The sequence below is a fragment of the Tursiops truncatus genome, chromosome 15 (assembly GCF_011762595.2).
Source record: "Tursiops truncatus isolate mTurTru1 chromosome 15, mTurTru1.mat.Y, whole genome shotgun sequence".
In the NCBI taxonomy this organism is placed as follows: Eukaryota; Metazoa; Chordata; class Mammalia; order Artiodactyla; family Delphinidae; genus Tursiops; species Tursiops truncatus.
This window is the reverse complement of record NC_047048.1, coordinates 34,122,904-34,141,087: the sequence shown is the minus strand read 5'-3', so window position 1 is coordinate 34,141,087 and position 18,184 is coordinate 34,122,904. Positions and strand designations below refer to the sequence as shown.

Here is an 18,184-nt window from a genome sequence, read left to right as displayed (position 1 = left end):
CCAAGTTCCTAGCATAAGAAAGACTGGGTGGTTTTCATCGAGCCCCTTGAGATGGGACAAGAGACTCTAAGAATCCCTAACTCCCTCTTCCTCAACCCCCTCACATGAACCTCTGATTCAAGTGGAAAGGTGAGAACATCTGTGGAGGAAGCACTAATAAATCCATGCCCATCTGTTAGTTGAAGCATTTTAAGTGCATTACTGACTTCTGCCAGGAGAACAGTACAATCAGTATTCACTCATCCTGGGGCTTCCCTGGTGGCGCAGTGGTTGAGAGTCCGCCTGCCGATGCAGGGGATATGGGTTCAGGGATACGGGTTCGTGCCCCGATCCGGGAAGATCCCACATGCCCCGAAGTGGCTAGGCCTGTGAGCCATGGCCGCTGAGCCTGTGCGTCCAGAACCTGTGCTCCGCAACGGGAGAGGCCACAACAATGAGAGGCCCGTGTACCGCATTAAAAAAACAAAACAAAACAAAAAAACACTCATCCTAAATAAAGACTGGCATTTGAGATACTAAAATTTTCCTCTGATGACCATCTTTGAAAAGTGAAAATAATTTGCTAAAAGAACTGACAGTATAAATATGACTTCAACACGATAAATGCAAGAAATGTTAACCTACTTAAGAAATCAACCTCTTGTTGGAGAAACATCCTGTCACGTCAGAAAAACAGTAAATAAAAAGCCAGCCCACTGGAGCCCTAGGAAGATTATCTCTTGAAAGCAAGATGAATTGAAATTCACTTTGGCCATCTCAATAATTTTCTCTCCGAAGGCTATATTGCAAAACTCTGTCTCCTTAAAAAGGGCAAGCTTGAATTTCAGCTGGAGCTTCAATAAGCCCCACTCTCTATCCACTGAGGTCCATCAGGCGGGGCGTGGCATGCAACTGGTGCTCAATAATCACCCAGTAAATGACAACTCCTAGGCACCTTCAGAGGGGCTGGATTGCTGACCTCTGGGTTAAATAATGTATGGTTGTGGAGGCTTTTTGTAGTTTTTGCTGTTGTTTGTATGTTTTTAAAGTGACTGTTCTGTTTCTTTGCTTGATATAAGCTGTAACTTGTGATTTCCCTCTTAACGAGCTCCCAATGCCTAGATGGAGCTGTACCTTTTCCAACCAATTTGCTGTGGGCTGGGAAGTCAAAAAAATCAGGCTTAGTCAAGTTGTGCCTAACAAACCGGCCTTGCTTCTATATACAAGGAAGTTAATTACACATTGTTTGTAGAAGTAAATGCCCGAAAACAAGCTAACTGGCAATCAGTGAGATCATTACAAAGAATGAAATGGAAGGTCCCTTAAGATACTTGGCTAAGTGGAAAACAGCAAGATACAGAACAGTGTGTGTAGTATGCAAGCACTTGTGTAAAGACGAGGAAAAAGGAGCATGTAACTTCATGATGATGTGCAGTGTCTCTGGAGGGACTCGCCATAAGAAACTAGTATAATTGGATGCCTATGGGCCAGAAACTGGGTGGCTGAGGGATGAGGATGAATGAAATTGTTTCAACGGTTTACAGCTTGATTTGCAGGGAAACCATGAATATCTATTATTCCTAAAAAACAACATATCAACGATAAAGGCCTTTGCTCTAGCACATGGGCTACCCTGACTGCCCAGAGGGTTCTCCCCCATGACTTCCTTGTGTAGGTCTGCTCAGGTGGGTAGCTACTGCCTGGCTGACTGTGTAACAGCACCTGTAACATGGCCAAGAGCAGCAAACGTACGCTGGTATTCTGATACACCTCCCACAAATGCCTTCCATTTGAGAATATAAAACTTCCACTAAGCCACCTTCCGATTATACACTCAAAATAAATTTAAAAATTTCACATTTTCAAACACTTCCATAATTCTGGCCTGCTTTCCCCTTAAATTAAAACTAAACTATGATATCATAGTAAAGAAGCCAGTCTATGAACAATCTCAAGCACCCTCGTCTATGTGTCTCAGACTTCACAGCAACAGTAACCTGAGCGGGAGAGAGAGAGTACACACACGCAAGCATAGCCCACAGGTGAGAACAAGGATGAGGTCAGAGATGTGTGTTCACCTCTCCATCCGGATTTGGGGAGTACTGTAGTACTTCACAAATAATTTCTATGCTTGCCCCATACCCCCTTAAACCAATGAAAGAGGCTGAGGATTACTGAGGTGTTACAGGTCCAAGTCTAAGCTATTCAGAAATCAAGACACCCAAAAAAATGCAAATCAAAAAACAAAACAACCAAAAAAGCCATAAAACAAATAACTAACAATTTCAGTTAATTTCAAGCAACTGATTATCATACAGACATCAACAAAGACTTGCAGGGACTTCCCTGGTGGTGCAGTGGTTAAGAATCCGCCTGCCAATGCAGGGGACACGGGTTCGATCCCTGGTCCGAGAAGATCCCACATGCCACAGAGCAACTAAGCCCGTGCGCCACAACTACTGAGCCTGCGTGCTGCAACTACTGAAGCCTGTGCGCCTAGAGCCTGTGCTCTGCAACAAGAGAAGCCACAGCAATAAGCCCACTTGCCACAACTAGAGAAAGCCCACATGTAGCAATGAAGACCCAACGCAGCCAAAATAAATTTAAAAAAAGTTTTAAAAAAACCCCCAAAAAACAAAGACTAGCAGAGAAAACAGAATTAGAAGATTTTTGTTTCCAAAACTTGAAAACATTCCCAAATGCTGCATAAGGCTCTCAAGCTGCACTGCCAATACCAACATGGCCAGCCACTTCTTTTCATGCATGACATCTGTTCCTGGGGTCCACTGCCTCAGCCACGAAGGGAGGCACCTGTAGGACAGGAGCTGCTGTTGGCGCTGGGAGGGGAGAACCTGCTCAGAGCTCTCTAGGATAACTACTGTCCAGCTCTGGCAGAGGGACACTGCTGGCTCACTCCAAATACTGGAGCAGTGGCTCTCACTATCTGCTTGGCTCAATTCTCCAACCACTGCATGTGTTGGATGCAGGGAAAGTGGGTCAATCAGGTGCCAGGTGAAAAGAAAAGGGGATGCTCAGATGGTTCCAATCTGCTATGCTTCTAATTATGAGCCACAAACTTTTCTAGAAGTTACTTCATTTATTATTTGAAAAATTTTTTTGGCCACACCTCAAGGCTTGTGGGATTTTAGGTCCCCGACCAGGGATTGAACCCAGGCCCTCGGCAGTGAGAGCGAGGAGTCCTAACCACTGGACCGCCAGGGCATTCCCTCTAGAAGTTACTTTAGCACTCACTCAGACACCTCACAACCAGGCTGTCCCACCTTATATCTAGCTTGATGTAAAAAGTACCTCAGGCTGGGACCTTGGACATCTTATCACTTAAATCCTTGTTTCCTGACTGCTACAGAAACTCTTGTTTGGGATTTACCCATTGTTTGCCCACGGTATTCTTTGAACTGGTTTGTTTCTGGTGGTTTTTTGAGCACCTGCAAACTAAATGAACTCCCTCTATTCTGCCATTCACGGCCACTGATGAAACTTTTAAACCCTGAGCTCAGTTTCTACCCTGATGAGCAGCCACCTGTTCGAAGTGGGCCATCATGTACCTGAGACTTAATCTTTTGATGTGGTCATGTGGTGGAGTTGGCAAAATTACACTGAAGTTATTTTCCCCTCTGAATTTTTGCGAAATAGAAAAGGACTGTGGGCAATTCCCATGCAGCCACCTAGGCTCAGCTGAATCCAGCTATCTTATATTAAGTCCTTCCCCTCACAGGGGAGGCTGGTTGGGAAGGTCTATTCCTCGCTTCCTTTTTGTGAGGGGGAGCGAAGTCAGGAATGAACTATGTCGCCATCCTGGTGACATCACCCCCGGCCCTCTCTTCCTGGTTCCCTCTTCCAGTGGGAAGTCAACATAATTTGCTAGATGTTTTGGAAGAGGAAGAGAGAAAATCAAGTTTCTAAAAGATTGAAATCACCATTTATCTTAAGGAGCTGCCCTTTTTACTCTTTAATAAAAGTCCCTGCTTAATATAAAAATATCACATCTCTCTATATTTTCATTAAATAGCATGTCAGTTTTGAAACTGAACATCCCTGACTGAATCCTATGTTCCTCAGGAATACAAGAACAGCCTCACTGGGTCAGAACATGTCCACCGAGGTCAGGGCCCAGTGACCAACGGAGACCCTAGAACATGCCAGGAGCACACGCCCCTCTCCCTGGCATCAAGCATTAAATGTGAGGTAGAGTCCAGCCTCTGCTGTAGCCACTTACAGCTTTGCTCGTAAAAAGTCATTCTCATCCCTAAAAGGTCTACTTGCATTTCCTGTCTAAACCACGTCTCACATAGTTCTCCTTATATATGTCCTAAACACAGTCACACAACATTTATTCTACTCACGGTGCCCCTTGTCAAAACACCTGAGGATTTATGAACAAGTCAGTGTTTATCTCTTTAAGGCCGCTCATTATTTCACCAGTTCTGATGGTGTTCTTTTCTTGGTCTTTGCTTTTTCACATTAAAGAGTCCTCTCTTTCACCTGATTCAGTCCCCTTTCCCGATGTTAACTAGTTCCATCAGATCCCATTAGAATGATAGACTAGACAGCACATAGTACTCCTGGTGAGGCACGATACAGTTTTTACATAAAGGAGGAACGATGTAAAAATAAGAAAAAGAGTAACAAGAACAAAACAAAACCAACCAAACAGAAAAAGGTGGAACAATGTACTGTTTTGTGTTCAATGCCTTTATGGTCAAAACAACAGGCCTGGCTGACATCCTTAGGAATCTCCTACTCTCAGATGCCTTTCTTTTCAAACACAGATCCTCCCCACTCTGCCCTACCATGGGCAGGGTCTGTCTCTCTCTCTCTCACATTTTCCTTACTTAAAGCCACCTGCTTCTAATCAGCTTTTTCTTTTGTAACAGATCTATACCCCAACCTGATGTTTGTTGAACACCTGCTCTTGCCAACCAATATTATGAGTAAGTGATGCTACTTCTTCGTAACTACAAGGTAGGGGGTGTTATCCCCACATGTGGACGAGGACAAAGAGTCTTAGAAAAGTGAAGCAGCCCGAATCACAGAGCAGGCAAAAGTGGTATCTGAATATACATTAGGCTGGTAACAAGCCAGAGCTCTTTCCCCAAAGTAATTCACTGCTACCAAACAATCTGGAGATTTTGCCTTCAGTTAATACAAAGATTCTAAATAAAGTCTGCCTAACACTGATCACTAAGAACCCTTCTCCCTTTAGAGACGTACTGTAGATCCTTAACCTTTGTTTCCTTTCATGAAGGCAACCGCTTAGCCACAAAAAGTTAACATGTTCCCTGATAGCTTAATTTTTAAATGGTTTTTTACAAACACTATCAAGGAGGTTTAGAAGACTAAAGATATTATACCTAGCCACAGCTGTGTATCCACTTGCTTATGAATCTCCTCAAAGAACTTTAGTTAGAAATCACATCATTACCACCACCAACACGTTATTTTTGTTCCAGGAAACTCATCCTTTTCACTGGCTTCAAAGGTTTGCCTGGTTGAGTGCTTGAGAGCTGAGATTCCCTCAGGTCCAATTTCCTGTGTCCTATTTGTAGTATTTTGTATACATAGGGACGACAGTTTATTCTTCTAGCCTTCTAGCATTTAAAAAATTATCATAAAAACACAATAGCTTTCAGGTCTCCTGTAAGCTGATTAACTTCCCACTTTCTATGAGGTCCCATTTGTGTTTCAGACTTGCGTACTTCTTCATTTAGCTAACCAAGCTGGGCCAACCACGTTGCCCCTGTTCTCCCCAAGCACAAGTTCTTTACCTCACGCAGGAAGGCTCTCTCTGTCCACACATCCAACTTAACTCCCAGGGGTTTACAGTAGCCCCACTGCCTGGAATGCCTTTACTATTCTTGCCTGTCCAAATTCTAGACATCCTCCAGAGTTTGACCTAAATCCCATCTCTCCAGCAACCTTCTTTGACCTAGCTGTTCTCTGCTGATCTCTTCTTGTTCTAGAACCCTTTAACAATAATTCTACACATCGCTCATTCTGCACTTAATCCCATCTAAAATGTTTACGTCTTGTCACCTGAGTTTATGTCTTGTCCTGAGTCCCTGGAAGATGGGGACCACAGCATTTGCTTTTCTGGAAGTTCCCTTTGGTGTCCAGCAATGTGGAGTGTGGCTCCACTTGTCTGCATCCAGACAATCTTTGCTGTAAATTCAAGGCATTACCAGAACATTCCCTCTTCCAGATTGTCTCTTGCTCTCACAGCTCTGGGTCAGTGACTCCCTTGAAATATTGCCACCAAAAGGCTGCTGAGTTAGCTTGTGACAAGAACTGGGGCTGGGTATGTCTGTATATGTTTTTGGTGAAGGTAGACATGCCATGCAAACTCTAAACCAGGGTAAGCACTCTGACACATAAGCTTGCCAGTGAAAAATACTGTTGTAAGAGATTTTCCTATGGAATATTATATATCGCTTTCTAGAAATGTATATTTTAAATGTTGGTATTAGATATATCAGGAAAGTCACAGACATTTTTCAAACCCAAAGCTACGTTTTCCTGTAAGAATCATAAATAGAAACACAACTACTTAAATCAAACCATCTAGCTAGACCCAGGCAATCAACTTGATGGAGTGATGAGAAAGCTAAACAAGTCGCTGGAAACTCAAATACACATTCTTTGCTTCACTGTGACTTCTTATATGGCCTATTGAAGAATCTCAAATTAATAGTCCTGATTTCAACTCTAAAACAGATCTGGTTAAAAAGCTTTACTGTTACAAAAGACCCCGAACAGCCAAAGCAATCCTGAGACAGAAAAATGGAGTTGGAGGAATCAGGCTCCCCGACTTCAAACTATACCACAAAGCTACACTAATCAAGACAGTATGGTACTGGCACAAAAACAGAAACATAGATCAATGGCACAGGATAGAAGGCTCAGAGATAAACCCATGCACATATGGTCACCTAATTTATGACAATGGAGGTGAGAACATACAACAGAGAAAAGACAGCCTCTTCAGTAAGTGGTGCTGGGAAAACTGGACAGCTACATGTAAAAGAATGAAATTAGAACACTACCTAACACCATACACAAAAATAAACTCCAAATGGATTAAAGACCTAAATGTAAGACCAGACACTATAAACCTCTTAAGGATTAATCTCCAAAATATACAAACAGCTCATGGAGCTCAATAACCAAAGAACAATCCAGTTAAAAAATGGGCAGAAGACCTAAATAGACATTTCACCAAGGAAGACATACAGATGGCCAAGAGGCACATGAAAAGATGCTCAACATCACTAATTATTAAAGAAATGCAAATCAAAACTACAATGAGGTATCACCTCACGCTGGTGAGAATGGCTGTTATCAAAAAATCTAGAAACAATAAATGCTGGAAAGGGTGTGGTGAAAAGGGCACCCTCCTGCACTGTTGGTGGGAATGTAAACTGATACAGCCACTATGGAGAACAGTATGGAGGTTCCTTAAAAAACTAAAAATAGCACTACCGTATGACCCAGCAATCCCACTACTGGGCATATACCCTGAGAAAGCCATACTTCAAAAAGAGACATGTACCACAAACGTTCACTGCAGCACTATTTACAATAGCCAGGACATGGAACCAACTTAAATGTCCATCAACAGATGAATGGATAAAGAAGATGTGTCACATATATACAATGGAATATTACTCAGCCATAAAAAGAAACGAAATTGAGTTATTTGTAGTGAGGTGGATGGACCTAGAGTCTGTCATGCAGAGTAAAGTAAGTCAGAAAAAGAAAAACAAATACCGTATGCTAACGCATATATATGGAACCAAAAAAAAAAAAAAAAAGGTACTGATGAACCTAGTTGCAGGGCAGGAATAAAGAGGCAGACATAGAGAATGGACTTGAGGACATGGGGTGGAAGGGGAAGCTGGGGCAAAGTGAGAGTAGCATCGACATATATACACTATTGAATGTAAAACAGTTGGCTGGTGGGAACCAGCAGCATAGCACAGGGAGATGGGCTCAGTGCTTTCCCATGACCTAGAGGGGTGTGATAGGGAGGATGAGAGGGAGGCTCAAGAGGGAGGGGATACTGGGACATATGTATGCATATGGCTGATTCACTTTGGTGTACAACAGAAACTAACACGTATTGTGAAGCAATTATACTCCAATGAAGATTAAAAAAAAAAGGCTTTACCGTTAGAACACTAGATCAAATCATCTAGTTTTACAAGAACAAGACTAAGCAATTACTTTAAGATGAATGAAATTTTAGCTTTCACTGCATACCTCATGCCTGAGCTACGATGATAAACAGCCATTAAAAGAGAACCAAACATGGCCCTGATAAAAGGAACTGCCTGTGGGGTTGGGTAAAGAGACGTGAGAACTGATCTCAACGAGGTTATCATATTTGGAAGGTGGCACCCCACTTCCCACCTGACTGACATTGTCACTGGTCCCAGGACAGCTGCCCAGGACAATTTCTGGGAGATAAGAATAGCACCTTTTACTTAGGTATGAAGCCAGAATGATATGCCATTCTTACAGACTACAATGAGACTGAACTAGGATCCATAGAATATTCACAAAGCAGCTTCAACCCAGGGCAACTCCCAAACGTAGGGAAAGTGAAACTGTTGGTGAGCACTACTCACTGATCTTCTGTTCCAAAAAACTTTACAAAGAAGCATTTCTTCCCACGCGGTTTCTTTAAGTCCTTGGGTGGGTTAACAATCTAGGGGATGAAAGGGAAGAAAAAGGCTTTTTTCCACAGGTATAAGTTGGTAAGAAAAAAAATAAAACAAAAGAAGTACATCTTAAAAAACAAAACCAAACACAGGGCCTAGTTTCTGTCCAAATCTGTCACTTTTCTACTGAGATATGTGGAAATGTGCAAATATGCCAGGAGTTCCCTACATCTACTATGATCTACAGTGTTCAGCAGATACAATATACCTTTCACTAAAATGACCCTGTTTTTTTTGTGTGTGTGGGGGGTACGCAGGCCTCTCACTGTTGTGGCCTCTCCCATTGCGGAGCACAGGCTCCGGACGCACAGGCTCAGCGGCCATGGCTCACGGGCCCAGCCGCTCTGTGGCATGTGGGATCTTCCCGGATCGGGGCACGAACCCGTGTCCCCTGCATCGGCAGGCGGACTCTCAACCACTGCGCCACCAGGGAAGCCCGGCCCTGTTTTAAAAGCAGTTAAAACTAAGGCCAACGTCATTACCCCCTGCAATGTGAGCCTGTCATCACTGAAGAAATATAGAGAATACTCTTAAAAATACTTCTGTGCAGGAAGAGTTGAGACAGGTAACAGCGACAATGAAGAACAACTGAGGCACTGAAAATGCCATATTGCAAAGAGACAGTCTAAAGACATTTCCTGGGCTCCTAGCAAGAATATAAAAACAGAACATTTGGAAAGCTATGAGGGATCGCCTCATGCAAAATGTGGAATGCCAACTTCTGCAAAGATGCACTGGAGTAGCACATATGGTAAAATGGAAAAAAGATTTAAACTTAGTTGGGACAAAAATACTTTGACTTTTCACTAACCTACATTTAGATTTTTCTTCCTGGAAAATTTATTTGCTTCTCCTTTTGTTAGATTTAACTGCAAAGCTAAATTCAAGTTAGAATGGATTTTCAGGATTAAAAGACTTTATCACAAGCCACCTCTGATTCAAAAAATAATAACTTACTACAGATTAAAGGATCTGGTTTATATTATACTGCCGTTTCTAAATAAACTGATACTAAAGAGAAAAAAATTCCGAGTGTTATTTAAATAAGCCCAGTTTAACTCAATGCTAGAAACTGAGGGGGAATACATCTTACATTCTCCCCTTCCTCAAACCCAACTTTAGACGTCTTAGTAGCAAGACACTCACCTTTCCCGGCCAAGGAGGATACCGGCCAAGTTTCCCCCTAGAGAAAACAAAGAGAGTCAGCATTTGCCCTGGAAAAGCCAGTCCATCTTCAACTCACTCAACATGCAATTTATTTCCCTAAATCTCCACTTCCACCCTCAAGTGCCAGAAGAAAAGCTGGCAACCCGGAGTTCTTAACGTGACTTCCACAGCTGGGCCCAAGAGGCCCAAGTCCCTCAGAAGTGCAATGCAAAATTGTAGACTTATGTGCATAGGTATGGGCATTCTGCTGGTGAGAAGAAACACAAAAAAACAAAACCACCAAGAGTCGTTTGTCTAGAGCCTCTCCGTGACGTGACGGGGGTGGGGGGCAGTTCGCTCTGTAAACACAGACTTCCCCTTACAAAGTCTGGTTTAATTCACCAGCCCGGCTTTGACAAATGCTTATGGAAGCCCTTCCTCTGGGTCGAGAAACGAGCTACGCAGCTCGAGGGAGGCGGCGACAGTCAGTCTCGGTTCGGGCGGTTGTCTGGGACACAGAAGCAGACCACGAGAGGCACCCAAGAAGGTACTGGTCACTGCCAACCCTTCGGTTGTAAAGGAAAAGTCCCCCTTCCATTTCTTCACAGGGCAGCGCCAGCAGTCCGGTTTCGACACCCCCGGCTGAGCCGCCGGCACAGGTCAGTTTCATCGCAACGCAGGTTTCGACGGGCTTGCCCAGACGAGATGGCCCCGCGGGCTCTCCGGCTTTCCTCCTTTCCCGGGAGCCCCAGCCAGACCCCGAGGCGAGGACCGGGCGTCCCCCGGAGCCGCGCGGCGCCGGGCATTCCCCGCCGCCAGCGTCCGGGTCCGGAACGCAGCCCTACCCCGGCAGCCTTGGGGCTCAGAGCCGGGCCCGCTGCGGCCACCCTCAGGCTCAGTCCCCCGGGGCCAGGCTGCCCCTTCCGCCCGGCTTCGTTCCCAGCGCCGGCATCTGTCTCGCCCTCTCTCCACGACCTGGAGCGCATAGAAAAGCAGCCTCGAGGCGGGCCGTGCACCTCACGCCTAGGGAAGCAGCTCCCCGCGAACCTCGCTTGGCCCTGGCAGCCCGGACTCACCACACCAAATCGCCGAGCCGCAGACTCACAGCCGCCATCTTACCACCCAACCACCGCCGACGCACGGGCCGTCGGGAACATCAGGTCGCCCCGGTGCCGCCCATTGGAGTGAGCCCGGTCACATGACGGGGGCCGGCCGTAACCGGCCACGCCGCTGCCTTGACGTTACCGCGCCCGTAGGGGCTTATTGGTCGGTCTAGCAGCACGTGACCCGGGAGCAGCGGTCTCCGCGCGCCGGATCCCGGAGACTCCCGGCTCCTTCCCCCTCCCTCCGGCTTGTGACAACGAAGCGCCGCGGTCTGAGGCGGCGGCGACGGTGCGGCCGGCCAAAAGAGATAGGGAGCCGGCCCTGCGGGCGCCCCGCCCCCGGGCCCTGGCCTCCAGCCCTCTCCCCCTCGGCGCTTCCGTTACGGCCGTTACTCCCTCGCCGGCCCCCGGGCGGGCCGTGTTGCCGCGCCGGCAGCTGCCCTGACGGACTTCAACGCGGCCTGGAAGACAGCCTCCGCCCGCGTCCGGGGCCCCGCACCTGGCGGGCTCTGCGTGGTCGCCCCCGGGCGGCGGAGCGCGCTTTCTAAAGGCCGGCGTCGGGGGAGTCGCTCCCAGCCTGCGTCCGCGCCGCAAGTTCTCCAGGGGCGAAGTGCTGCCCGCCCCGAGGTTCCGAGTTGCCTGGCCGGCGTGGAGCCGGCGTCTCTCCGCTTCCTCTTGGGTCGGCGCGGCGGCACGGCCGGCGAAGCTCCCCCCGGGCGCGCGGGGACCTGACCATGGGCCGCGGCGCAGGGCGGCCGCCCGCCGGGAGGCATGGCTAGGGGGCCGGCCGCTAGCGGCGCCGCAGACCGGGCTCCCGGGCCGGCATGAGGACGGCCGCGGGGGGACGAGTGCGGCCCGTGGGGGTGTAGCCTACGTTGCGCCGGTGACAAAGGTGCGTGTGTTTGTCGGGACCGGGCTCTCACGTAAGCCTTGTTGTAGTTTGACACTTTTAGGGAAGTTGGGAGCAGGCAGTTGTGACAGCAGGAAGGCAGATGCTAGGCGTAGTTTCAGTACGTTAAAACTAAACCATGGGGAATGGGGAACTGTGAACAGCAGTTCAACACAGCGTCTGCCTGAACGTCAACATCCTAGGGAGAAAATAAAAAAAATTTAAAGGTCCCAATCCCAGTTCCAGAACCCAAACAGTTAAGTCAGGTGTTGACTTAACTTAGAACCGGACTTTTCTTGAGTCACCGCCTGCTTGAAAAGGTGGCAGGTCCACACGCCGTTTCCTATGGGCGTTTTGTTATACGGAGACTGGTTGTAAGCGGGTTTTTAGCGAACTGGCTTGTCCGCAGTCTGGTTTCTCTTTGGAGTTCGGTTTCCCTGAAGTACCGTCAGCTGTTTTCAGGAACTGTCATTTACTGTTAACTATTTTGTGTTTTTTTAAAGACGAGTTGATCATTTAAAGCGTATTTAAGTTTCCAGGATATACCTTAATAAAATTCAACACACTCTCTTAGTTTAAAAATTATTAAATTTTGAGGAAGGATACTTGAATGACCTCATAAAATACATGAATCTTAAATCAACTTCACACTGGATCTAGAGACATTTCCGTTAAGAGTCAGGAACATGGTAAAGAATATATTGTCTGATATCCTGGCAGTTCTAGCCAATGCAATAAGACATGAAACAAAAATAAAACATAATTTTTCAGAAAGGAGAAGACAAAATTCTCATTTTTGTGGATGATGGGACGGCCTGTTTTTAAAAACAAAGTTAAGGGAAAACCATTAAAATAAGTAAGAGTTCCTTGAACAGACTAATTACAAAATCAGCATAAAATTCAGTTTTTCTACATTTCACCAATAATCATTTTGAATATATGATTAAGAGGATATGTAACAACAACAAAAAGTACTATTCCTGGGAATAATCTGAGATGGAAAAGGAGGCTAGTATTTCTTGGATAACATCAGTTGAAGGTTTTTAAGAGGGATGCTTTTGTTTGTAGAATACTGTACTTTTATTTAGAATTAATGGGGACTTCCCTGGTGGTGCAGCGGTTAAGAATCTGCCTGCCAATGCAGGGCACATGGGTTCGAGCCCTGGTCCAGGAAGATCCCACATGCCGCGGAGCAACTAAGCCCGTGTGCCACAACTACTGAGCCTGCACTCTAGAGCCTGTGAGCCACAACTACTGAAGCCTGTACACCGCAATTACTGAAGCCTGCACACCTAGTCCTGTGCTCTGCAACAAAGAGAAGCCACCGTAATGAGAAGCCCGTGCACCGCAATGAAGAGTAGCCCCCACTTGCTGCAACTAGGGAAAGCCTGCACACAGCAACGAAGACCCAACGCAGCCAACAATAAATAAATAAATATTTAGAATTAATGGTCAACTCATTAAAATCGAGTATTTAAATGCTTAGCTTTTTTAAAGCCTTTTAAGCTTTGTCGACAAATCTTTTATTTGTAAATCTAAGAATGTTTACATAAAAATAAATGTTTGATTTTTGACAAAGTTTCAATTAAGGCAACAGTTTAATAGATTAAATTCCCGTAAACAATGAGCTCTTTTTTACGAAATTAAATTCCCTTAAATGTTTTACACAGCATTTAAAGCTTTATATGCTTGTTCTCTCAAATACTTCAAAATTCTAAAACAGTGAACTTGTAAATCTAGAAGTTAAATCTTTCCAAGGACTTAACTCTTTTAAGTCTAATAAACGTGTAAATGTAAGTCAGGTCTTTTAAAAGCACACTTTCAAATTTAGTCTAATAAACGTGTAAATGTAAGTCAGATCTTTTAAAAGCACACTTTCAAATTTAGTTATATTACCTTAAGCATTTCAAATTAAAATTGTAAGTCTAACATCATTCATTAAAATGTCTGATTCTCTTAAATGTTTGAAATGACTTAGTAACAAGCAACAGCGATTATCACGATGACTGTAAAACTTAAATGAAAATCTAAGTGTTAATATGCTGTAGGTTTGATTTACTTTATTTTCTAGTCTTATTTCTGTATTTTCGCAGGCCTGCAAAGTCACTTACACAACCAAGAGATGAATTTTTACCGTCTGGGTTGATTGAAGTTACACTATCTAAAATTTGGGATGAGATAAGGTTACATTTTTAAATTACTGCCTAGTCAAGGGCAGGGACCTAGTTCCCACTTCTAAGATGACCTTTCTGCATCCCATCAGTTAACATGCAGATTCTCTTCTTACAGTGAGAGTTTGCCGGCATTTATGAGTAGGGGACCTTTATGCCTTCACATTCACCTTCACTTTGCCTGCTTTTATGAGTGGGGGGACCTTTATGAAATCCCTTTCAGCTGGGATTTATTTCCACAATTCAGAGAATCACGACTGTTGTGGGGGCCTTGAAAGTTTCTTTTAGGGGAATTTCTTTTGACATCTTAGTGCATGATGGTCTTTTGCATCACCAACCTGTTTTGCTGCCAGTTGCTTTGTTTTCTATTTCAAATTATTTTAACTCTTCATTTTTAGATATTTTACTCCCTTACCTGGTCTTATAGATCACAATTTTATGGTCATGATAGAAGAAGTGAATATTGCATGTATACAGATACACATGATGTATATGGATATGTAAGATATATATAAATCTTCCTGAACTAATTCACATTTATGATTCATTTACATTCAAAATGCAGTGAGCTTTTTGGGGAAACTTATCAAAGTGATTTTTAAATTGATCTGAAATAATTAATAGGCTAGAATAGCCAAGTATTACTTTTAAAAGAATAATAAAAACGAATCTTTAAGTTGTTGAAATATACCATCGAATTTTTCAAATCAGTGCTGTACTGGTTCAGGAATCTAGATACTAGATGGATATAACAGGATGCATTTCAGAAATAGACCTTAAGATATTAAAGACATATGATATATGCCAAATCAGCAGGGAAAAGAGGAATTATTTGGTGATTGATGCTGGGGAGAAACCAGGTTAGGGCCTCACCTCTCACCTTATAGTAAATTCAACTTGGATTAAAGAGTTCAATGTGAAAAATACATCTATAAAACAAGAATGGGTAAATTCTTCTACAAGTATTATTTGGTTGGAGGAGGACATTATAGGCATAAAAGAAATGGAAGAAGCCATAAGGGAAAAGAGCCTAGTTTTAACTGCATAAAAAGCTAAAATTTCTTTCAACATACCTCACTCTATGCAAAGTTAAACAGTAAATAGCAAAGCAGGAGAAAGTATGAGAGCTATGATAGGCATTACGTATTTATTATTTATATATCTATAACAAGTCAAAAGCCCTTACAAATCAATAAAAAAGCTGCGATTTTTTCAACCATTCCCTTAATGCTGGATACTCAGGTTGCTTCTGTCATTTTTCATATACAAACAAGGCTACAATGAATATTCTTATTTATTGGTGTGGTAGAATGTGGGTTTTAAAAGGTAGGACACAAAATTACACATAAAGCACACACACAATATATAGTGTGATTTACATGTTTATATTCTGTAAATCCTTGGAATTCTGTAGTTCACAATATACTTTGATCATTTCCAAGCAACTTTGAAGGTCTTTGGCCTGTGATAATTTGTCACTTTGCTGAGGCCCAAGTTTGGGTGGTGAGAGGCTGGTGTTCAGAAGTGAGCCTAGCCACACTACTTCTGAGACAGTGGTCTTACTTATCCTGGGGTAGGCAGCACTTCTCTGAACTGATAAAAACTGTCATTGTGAAGAATGGCCCTACATGAAAGTAAACTGCTGGTGATGAAAATAAAGAGGTTTTAAGACAGAGGTTATTCTCAGCCAGAAGTAAAAAAAAATGTATTGGATAAATTAAATGAAAACCAGTTTTGTCTAGGATTCTTTGCAATTCTGAGGATTCTTTAAGGCTCTATCAGCATGGGTTCTCTAGTGTCAAGAATCTAGTGAATATGCATAGAAAAAAAAGACTGGAAGGAAGTATGCTAAACTGATTATCTCTGAATGATAGGATTTGGGGTGCTTTTCATATCTATATGAAATTTTTTATATTTAAAATAAATAGTATTTAAGAAGAAAAAAGCAGCAAATGGTAGTTAAGATAAATTTAACAGTCATTCTTCTTGATGGTGAAATTTTTTTTTTAAACTTAAATCTGTATAACTGAACAAGAAAAATCACCATTTTTATCATCTCGGTTTGACCTGGCTCTTCTTTTCAATGTTAACAGAAGCCATGCAGTGACACCTGTTAAGACTTGTTGGTAGCCATGTCGGAGCCCCACAGGGTCCAGTTCACCTCTCTCCCAGGTTCTTTGAATCCTGCATTTTTGAAGAAATCCCGGAAAGAGGAGGTTGGGGGAGCAGAACAGCATCAGGACTCTGAGCCCGCTGCAGCAGCTGTTCGGATCACACTTACCCTCTTTGAGCCAGATCACAAGCGCTGCCCAGAGTTCTTCTACCCAGAGCTGGTGAAGAACTTACGAGGGAAGGTGAAAGGACCTCAGCCTGCAGACAAGGTATACCCCAGTGACCCCAGCTCACTCTGCAAATCTAATGCTCTGGGCAGCGTGTGTGGATGGGGCTTCCAGAGGGTGGAAGCAGCACTAGAGAGGCTTTGGGCTCCCCCACAAAGCAAGCACAAGGTCTGCTGGTTTTTCCTCTGGTAGGAACGGATAGAATTCTTTCTAGAACCATTCTCCTGATTTATGCTAGAGAAAATGTATGGCACATCCAAGGCTAATTTGAATTATGGCTAACTAATATGAATAAATAACCAGATTTTTTCATACCAAGTCTATAAATGTTACATGTAAGTGTGACCAGTCCCTGGCTTTTCCAGTGCTGGAATTTCATGCTAGACATTTCTCTTTTCCAAGGGAATCTCACTGTGCCTAATATTAGGGCAAGCAAAAGACACAGCCTGCTTATCTCTTTTGAAAAGTAATATTCTGAATAGTTTCTTTACCTGGATGGATAGAAACCTATTTTTGTGGGTTTTGTTTTTGTTGGGATTTCTTATCCCCCACTCCCCACTGGAATTGGGCAGCCTTTAGGGCTTTTGAGAATCAGTTTGATTTTTAAATAATTAATTAATTAGTTAATTTATTTATTTATTTTTGGCTGAGCTGGGGCTTTGTTGCTGCGCACGGGCTTTTGCTAGTTGCAGCGAGTGGGGGCTACTCTTCGTTGCGGTGCGCGGGCTTCTCATTGCGGTGGCTTCTCTTGTTGCGGAGCACGGGCTCTAGGCATGTGGACTTCAGTAGCTGAGGCTCTCGGGCTCTAGAGTTCAGGCTCAGTAGTTGTGGCGCACGGGCTTAGTTGCTCCGCAGCATGTGGGATCTTCTTGGACCAGGGCTTGAGCCTGTGTTCCCTGCATTGGCAGACGGATTCCCAACCACTGCGCCACCAGGGAAGTCCCAGTTTGATTTCTTAAATGTTTTTTAAACGATCTGTTTATTTTCTTGGCAGACTTGTTTTACTTTTTTAGTATGGAATGTTTCAAACATGTACAGTGTAGAGAGAATAGTATAATAACCCCCATGTACCCATTACCCAGCTTCAGTTATTACTGATACTTTGGCAATTCGTTAACATTGTAAAAATTTTTTATAAACTTTTTAACTGAATTATGTACATGAGAAAAGTGCATATATGATAAACATACAGTTTGATGGATTTTCACAAACACCCATGTAATCTGCACCTGGATTACAAAATGTAACATTTTCCAGGACACTAGAAACCCTCCTTCTGCCCTCCCAAAATATTGCCTCAGCCCTCAAGGGTAACAACTGTTCTCATTTCTAACAGCTGAGATCAGTTTTGCATGTTTTTGTATTTCATATAAATGGAATCATACAGTTTGAGTAGGAGCTAGGTCAAGAGCATTTATTTATAAGCACCTACTGTATACCTGTGTGCTAGGCTGGCCTCTGAGGGAAAGGTGAGTAGGGTCCTGCATTTGCAGCATTTGGATCTCTAGAGTGGCTCTCAGTGAAATGGGGATTAGGGTAGTACCTGGCTCACAGTGTGTCTGCGGGGTGGGGGTGGTGTGGTGTGTGTGGATGAGATCATGCAGGTGCATGATTTCTAGCAGATTGCCTCAGAGCCAGTGCTCCAGCAGTCTAATCCATGGTTGTGCTGTTTGGGGTGAGTGCCTTTGGTTAGGATTATCCACTTTTCTTTACTCAGATAAAAATGTGTTTCCTTGGTAAAGATCTGATTGGCTGAATGGAAGCCAATTCAGTCTGTGCCAGGGGTCAGCCTGTTGTATGAGGGCCAGTGGTCAGGATG

General features: G+C 43.9%; 2 protein-coding genes across 15 annotated transcripts in view; one reads left to right on the top strand and one right to left on the bottom strand.

The window, feature by feature from the left end:
• The window catches only part of GLYR1 (glyoxylate reductase 1 homolog), a 36,435-nt gene extending 25,381 nt beyond the window's left edge, over window positions 1-11,054 (bottom strand). For 8 of the 11 annotated variants that reach the window (XR_004522108.2, XR_012326132.1, XR_004522109.2 and 5 more), the window contains exons 1-3: window positions 10,940-11,053; window positions 9,864-9,900; window positions 8,625-8,704 (exon numbers count right to left, since the gene is read on the bottom strand). Coding sequence is in view for 8 of the 11 variants with exons in the window: in XM_073792355.1 (XP_073648456.1) it covers window positions 8,625-8,704; window positions 9,864-9,900; window positions 10,940-10,977 (155 nt within the window). In the remaining 3 variants the exon portion in view is untranslated. Of the gene's footprint in view, window positions 1-8,624; window positions 8,705-9,863; window positions 9,901-10,939 lie in introns of all 11 variants that reach the window. The other 3 variants (XM_073792360.1, XM_033840206.2, XM_033840204.2) reach the window with 3 other exon arrangements.
• Window positions 11,055-11,177: 123 nt separating this feature from the next.
• The window catches only part of UBN1 (ubinuclein 1), a 36,989-nt gene continuing 29,982 nt past the window's right edge, over window positions 11,178-18,184 (top strand). For 3 of the 4 annotated variants that reach the window (XM_073792352.1, XM_004332078.4, XM_073792353.1), the window contains exons 1-2: window positions 11,178-11,858; window positions 16,120-16,407. In XM_073792352.1, the coding sequence (XP_073648453.1) occupies window positions 16,159-16,407 (249 nt within the window). In that variant the 5' untranslated portion in view covers window positions 11,178-11,858; window positions 16,120-16,158. The remainder of the gene's footprint in view (window positions 11,859-16,119; window positions 16,408-18,184) is intronic. The other variant, XM_073792354.1, reaches the window with a different exon arrangement.